The 15,125-nt window shown below is 42.2% G+C and overlaps 2 protein-coding genes and 1 pseudogene across 2 annotated transcripts; all 3 read right to left on the reverse strand.

The window, feature by feature from the left end:
* Positions 1-319: 319 nt before the first annotated feature.
* On the reverse strand, positions 320-8,670 carry LOC134873684 (histone H3-like; annotated as a pseudogene).
* Positions 1,868-2,289, reverse strand: LOC134873576 (histone H2B 1.2-like). The gene has a single exon (XM_063897333.1). The coding sequence runs from the start codon at positions 2,279-2,281 to the stop codon at positions 1,904-1,906; it is 378 nt and encodes a 125-aa protein (XP_063753403.1). The 5' UTR covers positions 2,282-2,289; the 3' UTR covers positions 1,868-1,903.
* LOC134873507 (histone H2A-like) lies at positions 3,090-3,962 on the reverse strand. The gene has a single exon (XM_063897171.1). It carries the CDS (start codon positions 3,909-3,911, stop codon positions 3,528-3,530), a length of 384 nt encoding a protein of 127 aa, XP_063753241.1. The 5' UTR covers positions 3,912-3,962; the 3' UTR covers positions 3,090-3,527.
* Positions 8,671-15,125: the final 6,455 nt, after the last annotated feature.

Consider the following 15,125-nt stretch of genomic DNA (forward strand, 5'->3'; position numbering starts at 1 on the left):
ATGTTTCACCACTGAGGCAGAGTATCATACATATCAATGGCTCTTACTAGTTCACCAAAATTGCCATGTCCCAGATTAATGTATATGTATCTATATATGCACTCACACAAAAAAAACACAACTCAAAACAAATATATTCAAACATAAATGTATTCAAGGTTGCAATAACTGTCAGCTGCAGATAGTTAGCCACCATATTCGTTTGCTGCTGGACGCTTAATAAATTGATGCTTGGAACAATCTGCTCATTAATGTATGATTAAAGGAATTCAGCTCTTTAAATATATAGGTGGCCCTTAAAAGGGCCTTTGGGTGTTGTATTAGATAGACATTATTTTAACCTCCGAATCCGTACAGAGTGCGACCCTGTCTCTTCAGAGCATACACCACATCCATGGCGGTCACGGTCTTTCTCTTGGCGTGCTCGGTGTAGGTGACTGCATCACGGATCACGTTCTCCAGGAACACCTTCAGCACCCCACGGGTCTCCTCGTAGATCAGACCGGAGATACGCTTCACTCCACCACGGCGAGCCAGACGGCGGATAGCGGGCTTGGTGATTCCCTGGATGTTATCACGGAGAACTTTACGGTGGCGCTTGGCGCCTCCTTTCCCGAGTCCCTTTCCTCCTTTGCCTCTTCCACTCATATTTATGTTGCGTTAGTTTGGGTCGTTGTAAACGATTGCCTTCCGTCTGTCTGACAGGCAGTATTTAAGTATTCACTGCGGACCTAAGAGAGGAAGGAGAGCGGGAAAGCTTCTGGGCGGGGCCAACGCCAGCCCTCAGCCCTGCAGCCATCCACATCATCTTTAAAATATTGTTTATGAAATACGGTGAGACTTTATACTAATGGCTGGATAAAAACTTCGTTAACTTGTAATAAAAATCATATATACATAATAACATTTATAATTGAATATTAGACTTTTGGTCTACTGAAGTCAGTAGACCAAAAGTCTAGAGATAAAAAAACTATACGTTATTGCGCATTCATTTATTGTAAACGGTTTGTGATGGCTCAGGAAACATAATTTCCTATGCATTCAACTTAACAATATTTTGTATATGTTGACTGGATCTTATACACAGTACTTGATTTACTTAAGAGTTAAGTTGTGCTGCAATCACAACAATGATTATATTTTTAATAAAGAAACGTACCACATATTTAGTGATGTTCTATTTAAAGTAACAGACACATAAGAATAACACTTCTTCCAGTAATGTATTAATACTGTATAGGTTTTAGCTCTCACAAAATTAAATGAGGTTGGTCAATTCATTCTTTTCATTTCAGCAATGGAAGAATTATAGATCCGCAAGGACAGAAACACAAAAACAGAAATCAAATATGATTTGTCTCACCTAACACAATGTGTTACTTAACTGGTGGTTAATACATATAAATAAAGGTGACATCACAGAGTGGCAGATTCACCTGCATGTCTAAAACTACAGTAGGGTCAAATGAAAATAGGATTGTGACAAATACATGACACAGAATCAGAGAGCAAATAGCAGGAGCCAAGGTCAGTCCATAGCTACCTGAGACCCTGCATTAAAATAGTATAAATGACTGTAGGTATTGGAAAGTGACTGATGCATTTTATTTAAATCTGAGCTGACATTTCTGTTCGATTGCTTGGAGCTAAAATTAAAAAATTAAAGTGATAAGTATTATAGTATAGACCTTATTTAGAAATTAAATACACATATTTTACAGATTAAAAAGACTCCGCAATGTTTATATACCTTAGTTATTCATGAAATAAAATGGAAAAAAAAAAAACATTAATGGATTAAAATATTTTTAAAACTTCAACGAAGAAAAGGAGTAGTCTGTAGATGTAGTTGGTGGCTCTTAAAAGAGCCTTTGTGTTGTTGGTATATCAGCAGCAGAGTTTACTTGGAGCTGGTGTACTTGGTCACAGCCTTGGTGCCCTCAGAGACAGCGTGTTTAGCCAGCTCTCCGGGCAGCAGCAGGCGGACAGCGGTCTGAATCTCCCTGGAGGTGATGGTGGAGCGCTTGTTGTAGTGAGCCAGACGAGAGGCCTCACCGGCGATGCGCTCAAAGATGTCGCTCACAAAGCAGTTCATGATGCCCATAGCCTTGGAGGAGATACCGGTGTCGGGGTGGACCTGCTTCATCACTTTGTACACGTAGATGGCGTAGCTCTCCTTCCTGGACTTTCTCCTCTTCTTACCAGCCTTGCTGACGCTCTTCGAGACAGCTTTCTTGGAGCCCTTCTTGGGCGCTTTGACCGAGGGTGCATCAGGCATGATTGGCAACTGAGGATAGACACAGTAAGACGTATTCAACTGGCCACATCACAGTTTATTTTATATCCATTCAATGTAAATAAGACTGTGCTGTTGCTTGCAGGCCATTGGTTGGAAACTGAGCATGCGCTAAACAGATAACCCATTGACCATACTTTTTTTTTTAGAATATATTCAAAATCAGAACACCTTTATTAAATAAAAAGAGAAGAGAAGATAAACATTTATTTAAATGTAAAGAATTAACTAAAGCAAAAAGAAAATTCTTGATACATTACAGTATGTTGTTTGTTCAGATTAAGGTACAATCTAAAACGGTGGAAGAACTATGCCTATTATAAAACCTAAATCAATAATTTGGAGCAGACTAAATCAAATCTGTTTTAGAAACAGTCCCTCCATACAACAATCCAGAGGTAAAACAAAGAACATGAATTTCAAATGGTGAGGGGAAAACAATGCTAACAATATTTTATATATTTGTTTTTGGATATCAGAAGGATAATCACTAATAGAGCATTGCATAAGGACATCTTGGCAGGATATCTCGAATAATCAATCCAAGGGTAGAGGTAATTACACCATGTCCGTTTGTCAATGTCAAATAATAGACGTGAATGTAGATTTTAGAATGTTGTAGATCGGGACACAGGTCTCAATCATACCATAACACCTGACAAGTGATTATGTTTACAAGGTTATAGAATTAAAATAAACAAATGAGGTAAAGAAGTTTTTAATTATTTTCCAGCACAGGTATTGTGATTTACTGAATGCTCACTAATAGGCAGGTACAAAAACAAACAACTTTTACTTCATGTACTCCCTTTATTAAATAACTGGAAATCATTGAAAACATAACAGAAATGGCTTCAGAACCACAAGTTTATTGCATGAGTTGGTTAGGTGAGAGGATGTCCAATAAAACACATTTTTTGTATTCTGAAGTCTTTAGACTGAACAAAGCATTCCACGTGGCCATTTCTAACAAACTCAAAGTGGATTGAAAACTGAATACGAAAACAAATAAGGCTTTGAATTTGCTTTTGCTCATTTCTCACATGCTTAAATTGAGCAGTGGTGTCAGAGGACTATTATGCAACTGAACATGAGATAGCATTATGCCAACATTAATACAATTAACGCTAAAGAAGAGTTAGTGTTGATATATACAGAGTCTGGTTATTTCAACTTTGGGTCACTGGTGTCTTGGAGCGAGTCGCTCTTAAAAGAGTCATTGGTTCGTTTACTTCTTGGGAGCCTTATCGGTCTTCTTGGGCAGAAGCACAGCCTGGATGTTGGGCAGCACACCGCCCTGAGCGATGGTCACGCCTCCCAGCAGCTTGTTGAGCTCCTCGTCGTTGCGTACAGCCAGCTGCAGGTGACGGGGGATGATACGGGTCTTCTTGTTGTCGCGGGCAGCGTTTCCAGCCAGCTCCAGGATCTCAGCAGTCAGATACTCAAGCACAGCCGCCAGGTAGACGGGAGCTCCGGCACCGATGCGCTGGGCATAATTACCCTTCCTCAGATGTCTGTGGACTCTGCCGACGGGGAACTGGAGCCCGGCACGGGAGGAGCGGGTCTTAGCCTTTGCTCTGGATTTACCACCGGTTTTGCCTCTTCCACTCATTTTGAGAAGTGTTCACAAGGTTGGTACACGAGAAGTTTAAAAACGAAGACAGCAACGTTGCATTATATATCAGTAAATCAGGTGACGTCACACTCTGGATTTAGGCGGGTTTTAAAAAAAACATAATCCACCAATAGGCAGCGGAGATTCAGGTGGGTGGGTTGCACCTCTAGGCGGTGCTGAGCTCAAGAAGGAAAACTCACCAATCCGGGGCCAGAGGTCTGAAGCAGCGTCACCATTTCACAAACCTTTCCTTTAGCTCAGACCTGGGCATCTTACAGCTCGCGGCCACACCCCGCCCTTCGTGCGTCCCTGTCCGGCCCGCGTGAGGCCAATCATAAATTACAAAATTAATTTAAAAAATATCTATGTCGAGTGTGCAATACAACGGTGCTGCTCTTGTTTTAAAAGGCGTTATTTGTATTACTTCCGTGTGGACGTATGCGCCTGCGTGATTGTAAGTGAAGGTGAACAGCAGCAATTACAAATTACAAAATAAATTTAAAAAAAACAGCTATGTGGTGCGTGCAATACAACTGCGCTGCTTTTATTTTGAAAAGTGTTATTTATGGACGTACACGAGAAGTTTTAAAACAAAGACAGCAACGTTGCATTGGATTTACAGCGACAAGTGATGCCAGGTTACCCCCAAGATGCCCGCCCACCAATGCCGGGGTGGCAATGGTATTATCCGGGACCTTTCCCGGCCCAAACCATCGACCTGGCCTGATTGGCCCATGGGGAAAATAGTTGTAACTAATTTTTGTCACTTATCTTATTCTTGCATTAATATCAATTCAACTGTAGTCTGCATAAATTCACCATTGCAGCGCAGCCGCCTGCTGCATCACAGCAGATTAAATAGGTTCTACCATGTAAGGGAATTCTCTCCTCCCAAATGTTTCAGATGGTTTGGCCCACGGCTCGTCTTTTAAATAACAACGGCGCGAAACAGAGCGCGTCAGTGATGGAGGGTAGAAAGAGGCCAGGTGGAACGGAGCGGGCTAAGCTTAAAAAAAGACAGGAGGTGGCAGCCAAATGTGCCAAATTGACAGATATGTTCTCAAGACAAGCTGGTAGGTTACTGAGAGATATGCATACCTGCAAACTAGTCACCTTTCGGCGAAATTCGCCGTTTTCAACTCAAAATATGTCATTGACGTGAATCGTGTAGATCCGAAGAGTTTTTTTTTTAGGGGGGGGGGGGGGGCTGACCGACCAACCATAGACTGTATAACGGACTGTATAATGAGCAAGAAACAAGTTTGCTATCTTCACAGTAAATAAAATCTTTGTTCAAATGACTCGCGTTCCACGACCACCGACCAATCATAAGCAAGATAAACCACAGCGCGCGCTTTTTTACCCATCGGTCCCTCTTGGAGTGGAGTGCTCCGTCGTCAGCGAGTGGTTCTTCTGGACAATTTTCGGGATACGTTACAGATACAAGTTTTGAGGTAGGTCTAGTAGCAGCTAATCTGGCAAAAACATTGTATGCTGTATCATTTTAACGTTGCTGAAGTAAAATTATGTTAGCCAAATAAAGTGTATTAACATGCTTAAGCTTATCAGCTTGTTAGGTTGCTAGCTAACCTCAGTGAATTGTGTTAAAGTTAGTTAGTGAGTAGCTAGTAGTGGTGCAACGGATGATCCGTGATCCGTGATCCGTTCGGATCAATTATTTCGGTTTCGCATTCATCAACTTTTTAGTAGCTACGAAAAGTTTGGAGTTACGAACAAAATCTACAAACGCTGGCGACCGTGTGTAGAGTTTGTTTAATAAACAGACCGCTCCAGTTCGACTCTAGCCGCGCTAACGGAGCTAACGGAGCTAACTGGTAAACGGTGCCTGGACTCCAGTACTCGCCGATTTGATATCGGAATCGGAACAACTCTAGGTAAAAGGCATAGACTGAATATAAAACAAGGTAAAAGGAAACAAGTGTGAGACAGCTTTGGAGCAACTTACTTGATTCACAACACCACAACTAAATGTATTCTCACTGTGTGTATCGCGGCGGAGCGGTGCAGGTACATAGGAGAAGCATCAGAAGAGGATGATACCATTTGCTAGTGCTGAAGCACCCCTAAAAAGGGGATAGCCTCGCCCATGCTAAACAGTAATGTTTAGTTAACCAAACAAACCCGTAGCCGACATGCTCCCAACTCCAACAAACACACAACTATTGCCATGCGAAAGTTAAAGTCATTGTGCTCCATTTCGCTAAATTAACCTTCAGTATCAGAAAAAATGTGCTCATCCAAAATTATGCAGGTGCCTGAAAAAGCATCATTCAGGTCTAGCGCAAAAGAAGACCCCACAACACTGCTCTTACAAACGTTTAACATTACATTAGCATCAGGCAAAACGGAATTGTTGAAACACCTTCCCCTCTGTTAAAAGCTCCTTTTTAGCGACCGAATATGCCATTGGTGTCGGCCAAACACTACACAGTAAAGACCGTGAACTTAACGTTAGCTTGTTAACGCTGTGCTAACTTTAGCCCAAAACTAAATATGAAGCTTTATTTTTAATTTACACCCATTGAAGCCTGCATGAGACTTGGTAAAATGCAATGGATAATGTTTGTTCGTCTTTTCAGTGTTTAATTGTTAGCCAATGGTTACATTAAAAAAAGGGAAAAAAAGCTAACATTAGCTGTTCAGTAACGTTACCCAACCACAGAAAAGCTTAGCAAAGTTGCCTATATATTTTCAGCAGATATTTCATTCAATACATTGCGTTTCTTTTGATATTGTTCCCGTAAGTTGAATTTGTACTTACCGCATGTGTAAAACTCTCCGCTGAACTCTGCACCCATTCCTGAAACCAGTTGCAGCACAGTCGACTATTATTGATGCATGGGTTCACCTGGTCTGAAGCCCAGGGGCCTATCAAGCAAGTTAACTCTGTAGAGATACAATTAATCTGTTCTTTACATCTCTAGAGTTAACTTTCTTGGGCTCTAACTAACACCAGTGGCGGTGCGTCAATAGTGGGCGCTTGGGCGCCGCCCACCCTGACTTTTTGAGTTAAAAAACGTTATATATACAACATAATTGAAGTAAGAAATGTACCGTGTTTATGGTTAAATGTGTATGGGAGACCACTGTCAAGAACCGCTAAAATGTGTCCGGACATAATATATTGCCATTCGCCTTTTCTGAGAATAGGCAGGTCGGCTACCGTCCGTGGGCGCCGATAACATGGGAGTCTATAGGAGAGCTTATACTTTTCTCAGTCATTTTAGCAAGGATAGCTTTTCATTGGGGGATGAAACTTAGATCTGTGGGCGCAAATCTTTGCGCCACAGCCAATGGCATTGTTTCTTAGTTCAATGTGACATTCTTAGATACGCGATTGGACTATTTCGGCGAATCAGCATCGTTATCATTCCCTAACCACAAGCGTAAAGAGCAGCACCGTAGTTAGCTGAAACTTAGATTGAGTGAATATTGCGACATCGATGGCTGAGAACTCCGTGCAAGCTCTACTTAAAACACCGTTTCATCGACTATCAGATGTCGAAAAGAAGAAATTGAAAGACTTGGGACCCGAGCGTCCGGATTTAAACATTCAACAGACGACCACTGATCGCGGGAGAACCTACACTCGGACTTTCTCCTCAAACTTGTATGCTAAGCGGAATTGGTTAGCTGGTTGTACAGTGAGCAATGCCTTTTTTTGTTTCCCTTGTCTGTTATTTCAAAGTCCTGGGACTGAAACACTTTGGACTACAACCGGGATGAAGGATCTAAAGCACTTCACACAAAAATGTAAGAAGCACGAATGTGGCCGCAGCCACCTAACCAACTGTCTTAAGCTAAACCTCTAAAAAAGTGCTATTTAAACCGTGCCGCCCAACTGCGCCCCCCCCAAAAAAAATGTTCACCAGCCGCCACTGACTAACACTGTTAAATAATTCCAACACTGAACACTGTTTGAGTCAGAATGTGTTAAAATTACACTTTGAGAGGTGGAAATCAACTCAGACATGTTTAACCCTGAAATTTCAACACTCAAATGTTTGCCGTGTAGGTGTAAACCATAAAATATCAAGTCTGATAATGATGGAATGTCACTTGTTCCCCCTGCAAAACAGTATCATTTTAATTAATTGCATAATAGTGAGGATTTATGATAAGACATTTCAATATAAATCTAGTTTACTTAAATAACCCCAGATGAGTGGCTGACTGGATCCAATGGCCTATCAGTCATCAATTTAAAAGCAGCATGGGAATCGTTTTAGATGGACAAATAGGTTTTGAGGAAAAAGCCCTTCAATGAAAAGTGAGGTGGCTCTTAAAAGAGCCTTTGTGTTTTGGTGGACTTGTTTTGGGTCCGTTTTAAGCCCTCTCTCGCGGATGCTGCGGGCCAGCTGGATGTCCTTTGGGCATGATGGTGACCCTTTTGGCGTGGATGGCGCACAGGTTGGTGTCCTCGAACAGGCCGACCAGGTAAGCCTCGCTGGACTCCTGCAGAGCCATGACAGCGGAGCTCTGGCAGCGCAGATCGGTCTTGAAGTCCTGAGCGATTTCTCTCACCAGGCGCTGGAAGGGCAGCTTGCGGATCAGCAGCTCCGTGGATTTCTGGTAGCGACGGATCTCTCTGAGAGCCACGGTACCGGGCCTGTAACGGTGAGGCTTCACACCGCCGGGTGGCCGGGGCGCTCTTACGGGCAGCCTTGGTGGCCAGCTGCTTCCTTGGGGCTTTGCCTCCGGTGGATTTACGTGCGGTCTGCTTGGTTCTTGCCATGGCTGTTGAGTCTTTCTCTAGTATGGAGAAACTGTGGTAAACACACAAGTCATGCGGCTCTTATAAGCTAAGTGGTGGGCAATTCATTTTTACCGGGGGCCGCATTAGCAACCCGAGCACTGCTCTAGGGCCACATCGACAATATTTCAATTAAATTCTGCTCAATATTATTTTTGATATACTGTAAGATAAATAATAATAACAATTTCATTTAACCTAACTTAAGTTTATACAAAAGCAGATTGCTTTTGATGGTTTATTTAAGCTCTTAATCCTTAAATATTTATATTAGGCTATGTGGAATTAAATAAGAAAACAAAAACAATCATTGAATCACTGCAATTTATTTTTAACTTGTTCACACTTTAACTTTGTTCCACAAACAAGGAAAAACAACAAACAACTTAACAAGTTTATAGAAATACTGCAATACAACAAACAATAACTTGTTATGTTTTCCACCTCATTTTACCTCTTCAGTGCGAATAATCCAGTCTGTTCTGGGCTTGAACAAGGCATTGAAATCTGGCTGAATGTCTGAGGTGGCTATGCGAAGGACAGCTGAGAGGTGATCATCAGTGATAGAGGATCTGTGTTTGGATTTGTTGAACTTCATTACTGAGAATGTCTGTTCACAAACGTAGGTGGATCCAAAGAGGACTAGAATCCTCTGAGCATGCCTCCTCAGGTGTGGAAAGTTCTCCTCTTTGAGGGAGGAGTAAAAGTCCAGCAGTGAGGACTGACCTGAAGTGCTCTGCCTTTTTCTCCGGGCATATCAGCGCAACAGAGTCCAATAAGCACTCCTTAATAAACTCTCCGTCAGAAAACGCCTTACTTTTTCTGGCGATTTTGTGAGAAATTACATAACTTGTCCTGACGGCTGCATCTCTGGGGGTGTGAAGTTTGGTAAAAAGTCCTTGTTGGGTTTGCAGTTTTTCCATCAACGCATCAGCCTCCCTTGCGCGCCCTTCATCAGACAGATTCCGGTATTTAATCCTCGTGCTTGGTCGTGTAGTGGCGATTCAAATTATAATCTTTAAACACAGCGACCTGTGTACCACAAATTAAGCACACGGCTTTACCTTTAATTTCTGTAAAGAAATACTTGGCAGTCCATGTCTTGTTGAAAACACGGCATTCGTTATCAACTTTTCTTTTTTTAGCGTGGGCGGCAGGGCCGGGGTGGGCCATTTTCTCAGTCCGGGAATTTAATTCAAATTCAGGCCACTCTGATATGGAGGAGGAATTTGAGGTCCATGAAAAGATAAAACAAACAAAAAACAATTCTCTCTCAATGCTTTTTATTTGTTTTAAAACAAAGGTATATAATACTTTGCGTCACTTTAACAATATATAATTCAAATTCAAATAAAATAAAGATAATGATAAAGAAGAAAAGTTATTTCACAAATCAAAGTTATTTCACAAATCAACTGCACATACTGTATTTAAGATTAAAACAGCAACAGTTTCCTCAGCAAAGTGCTTGTCTTTGCGATTCGTTAATGACAGTGTCATTGTCAATGACATCAAATGTCCTTTTCAACACACATGAGCATAAATGCATCAAGGAGTTCCTGCGACATTGAGCTTCGTAGCCTGGTTTTTCACACATTTTAAGGCAGAGAAGCTCCGCTCGCATGCAACCTGGGTGGTTGAAAGAGTCAAGAGAAACTTATAAGCCAACCCGATTACATGGTAAGCTTCTGTAAAGGGGGTTTATTTGTGGGAGGAAAAAGAAAACCCAATAGCATTTTTTTTTGCAAGAAGAGCATTCCTGCTTCCCTCAAATTCGGGCTCCATGTAAAAAATTCCACTACCCTCCCTCAGTTTTTGTGGCCCCTTTTCCCTTCCTGACCACATAATCCCCGAGGAAAACTTTTTCGCCCTCTCCCACGGGGTTTGCCAGGCAATACATCGTCAGGAAAACCTCTGACAGTCCTCTGTCAAAAAACCTCAAAAACCCCTTTGTTTAAATCTTGCAGTGCTTTTACGGGGGATTCCGTTTTCCCTCAACTCAGCAAAGTTGTTTTGGGTCAAGGCAAGCAAAATCTGAGGCAAGTGTTGCTTGGCTCCCAAACCCCTCCTGTTGAAAATGCCACCCAAACTGTGTCCAAATAAACATTATGGCCCCTTTACCTCAAATCGTAAAAAGGGGAAAACTGGGTTGGGCCCATCTTCCTGGACCCCGGGCATTCTTTTCTTTTTTCTAGTCTTTTTCGGGGAAGTCTCCCCCCCCAAAAAATTTCACTTTTCCCTCTTCCATTTCTTTTTGGGCCCCAAACTCACAAAAAACCTCACGCTCCTTTAACTCCCCCCCAAAGGGCCCCCGGGAAAAATGTTTGGGGCTTCCTGTCCCCTAAACCCAAAACGCTGAGCTGACAAAATATTCATCCCATGTGTCTGTAAATACTTGGATAGAGGGGAGGTGTGCCTGAAGATGCGGAGGAAAATCTGGGCTGTGAGTATAACCTCATATCTCAAAAGGTTTCCACATGCCCCTTTGCTTTGGGCCCTGACCACTGACTTCATAGTGTCCATCCGCTTCAATTGCCACCAGGGTCAACAAGAGGTCAACATAGAGAGCATCCCTTGGGATCGCCAAAGCTCCCAAACACCTTTGTAAGGGCCTGATCCTTAGCCCACCACCTTGTAGCTCCTATTGGAGCCAATTTCCGGTGACGTCTGTCCTCACTCATCTCCTCCCACTTTTGCATGCGTTTCCCACGACTCCTTCAGAAACACTGCCACATCATTCAGAATGGAAAAAAAGTGATGTGCTTTCAACCACACTGCCTGTTGTGTCTGTCAGAACAAGATTTAACACAGGGCATAACACCACATGTGAATCTGTGTAGGAGCCAGTTCAGAGAGCAATGCTGAGAACCCTGATATTGGCCCTGCATATTGGCAGCACCATCAGTGGAGTTGCCCACACATGTGCCAATATCAATGCTGAGATCATCCAAAGTCTGTTTCAACAGGTCAGTGAAATGCTGACCTGTGGACTTCTCACAATCCACCACAGCAAACCAGTCGCTCATGAATCACATCTGTCACATACCTTAGTATGACAGAACATTGGTCTGTGGATGACACATCCTGAGTAGTGTCTATCTGTACCGAAAACATGCCTGCCTCTCTGACCTCATCAGTGATTCTGCGTTTATCAGCATTTTGAGTACATCCACCACTTTGTTGACTATGTCCTTGGAAAAAAGTGTCACAAGAGACCCTCTTCCTTTTCCCCCACTGTCATGGTGAATTTTGCTTTGCTCAATGCAACTGCTAATGTGTTGCTGAAGACAGGGATCATATCGGCCCAAAAGCAGTAGCAACTCTAAAAAGTTGCCATGATTGACTGCAGTGTTTTCTAGGGTGTAAGCAGCCTCTGCCTTATCCCCTCGATAACTAAGGACCACATTTTCCAATGACTTTAACCACATCAACAATGCGTTCCATTACCTGGCGCTTCTGTTTAACTTTCTCATGATGTAAAGACATCTGTTTGCCTGCCAAAAGGCTGTTTACATTTGCATCTTAGCCATCAGAAAGTAAGCATCTGCACAATTCCTATGTATCTTACTTTGTTCATGCTCTTCAATGCGCTGATGGATATGTTTCCATGCCTTCATACCACCCTTAATGAAGGGATTGTTTGTTTTAGCAGGTGGCGCAAATGCCAAACAAACAGAACAGTACAGTGATTCTGTTTGTCACTGAAAGTCAACCATTTGCGGTTGGTGCCTTGTTTGTTGTAGAACACTTTGGCTACAGGGGGTGTTGTGGGCTGCTGAGGATGGAAACTAAAAAACATAGGTCTTGTCTCTGAGGACGAGAAAATAATCAAATGCCTCCTCATCTATGCTATTGGCTGCCTGTGAGATCTCCTGCTGCACTCCTGCTGTTTCTAAGGTTCCTCGAGCCTCCCTCTCAGCATCTGACTCTCCTATATTATAGCAATTAGTCACATAGACAATTATTGATTAATTATTGATTGAAGTGATTACTTATTTCATTTGGGCTTATTTTGATGCATTTCAAGTAATTAGTTCGTTTTAAATCCTGCTACCTGTTTCCTCTGTGGTCCTGGCCTCTCCATGCCTACTGCATTCTCCTTCAGACTGCACCTGATCCTCTGAGGCTACAGAAAATGTTCATTAAGAGTTATCTACAGTGGTATGCAAAAGTTTGGGCACCCCTCTGAGATTTCATGACAATTTGCTTTTCCTTTATAATAGAAGATCACAGCAACAACATTTGTTTTCCTACAAAGATGTAGACGTTTTAGTGTTTTCCAGACCAAAATTCTTAGGGTAGCATTACATAGTTTTATTATAATAAAATAAAATGCAAAAAATGGGATGTGCAAAAGTTTGGGCACCCTTATAAATAGCATTCATTTCAACACCTGTACGGATTTATAGCTGACAGGTTGCTGCACAAAATTGCTTTGATTAGCTCATTAGACCTTCAATTACAAAGACAGGTGGAACCAATCATGAAAAAGGCTATTTAACATAGGTAATAGCTGGCTGTGCCTGGCCTAGGTTCTTTCTTAGGGAGTGGCAAGATGGGGACCTCAAAACAACTCTCCACTGACCTGAAAGCTAAGATAATCCAACATTATAAATTAGGAGAAGGGTACAAAAAATTATCTGACAGGTTTTAAACTGTCTGTCTCCACAGTCAGAAACGTAGTTGTGAAATGGAAGGCCACAGGAACAGTCCGTGTGAAGGAAAGATGTGGTAGGCCGACAAAAATAGGGGAAAGGCACAGGCGAAGGATGGTGAAAATGGTCACAGAGAAGCCACAGACCACCTCCAGAGAACTACAACAACATCTGGCTGCTGATGGTGTAGTTGTTCACCGTTCCACAATCCAGCGTACTTTGCACCAGGAAGAGCTCATTGGAAGGGTGATGTGCAAAAAGCCTTTCCTGAGTGTTAATCACAAGAAGAGTCGCATGAGGTATGCAAAAGCACATCTGGACAAGCCAGAAGCATTTTGGAACAAAATACTGTGGTCAGATGAGACCAAGATTGAGTTATTTGGTCATAACATGAACAGGTATGCATGGCGAAAAAAACACACTGCATTCAATGAAAAGAACTTGTTGCCCACTGTAAAATTTGGTGGAGGATCTATCATGTTATGGGGCTGTGTGGCTAGCACAGGTACTGGAAAACTTGTTAAAGTTGAGGGCCACATGAATTCCTTACAGTACCAGGAGATTCTTGACAAGAATGTTCTAGAGTCAGTCACAAAGTTGAAGCTACGCCGGGGTTGGATTTTTCAGCAGGACAATGATCCTAAGCACCGATCAAAATCCACCAAGGAATTCATGCAGAAGCACAGGTACAATGTTCTGGAATGGCCATCCCAGTCCCCAGACCTTAACATCATTGAAAATGTATGGATTTATTTGAAGAAGGCTGTCCATGCACGGAGGCCAAGAAACCTGACTGAACTGGAGACGTTTTGTGTGGAAGAATGGGCCAAAATACCACCTGCCAGGCTTAAGGGACTTGTCTGTGGCTACAGGAGGCGTCTACAGGCCGTTATTGCAGCAAAAGGAGGCAATACTAAATATTAATGGAATTATTTCTTAGGGGTGCCCAAATGTATGCACATGCCTATTTTTGTTTGAATGCACATAAACATGTTTCTGTTTGACCAATAAAAGTTATTTCACTACTGAGATGTTTCTGTTACCATAAGGTATAACATATGTTAAAATGAAGTTGCTGCTTCAAAAGCTCAGCAAGTGACAAACTGATGCAGTGGTTTTCCTAAGGGGTGCCCAAACTTTTGCATACCACTGTATGTTGCTAGAAAACATGACACACTTTATTTATCCTTTTATTCACTGATTAATTCATTTATTTATTTACTGTAATTGTGGTTGTGTTAAATGATTTGCATGATTTAGTCTACCACCCTACCATGGTTTTCTTCTCTATGCCAATATTTTTACATCACAAATGTCTATCTTGACTAACTACAGTATCTTCCTCTACCTGGCCCTTCAGTAGTCGTGCCCTCCTTGGGATCATCAGTAGCACTGGAAGTGGTCTGCTGAGCTGTTGCTAGAAAACAATCGATAACAATAAAAAAATATATTTAATAGTGAGTTGATAACCACAGTGTGCGCGCCTCTGTGGAAATGCACGATATGACGGCGAGACGAAATAGGTTACAGTTGCAGAGGAGATAAGCGTGACAGCACATTTGAAACTGTTTGTCAAAAAATGGAAAAATGGAATGTAAAGCAAGTGTTCGGTTCGTTTACACACAGCAAGCACGGGACGTGAACATCTCTGCATCTGCATTCGTGCTCAGTCCGAAATGGATAGAAATCGACAAGAAAACAGATTCTTCCTTTCACATCAAAGCGTCGTGCCCGCGCGGTGTCCGGATAAGTGCTCATTGCAACTTGAAAATAGAACAGTCT

Source organism: Eleginops maclovinus, chromosome 2 (assembly GCF_036324505.1).
Source record: "Eleginops maclovinus isolate JMC-PN-2008 ecotype Puerto Natales chromosome 2, JC_Emac_rtc_rv5, whole genome shotgun sequence".
NCBI lineage: Eukaryota > Metazoa > Chordata > Actinopteri > Perciformes > Eleginopidae > Eleginops > Eleginops maclovinus.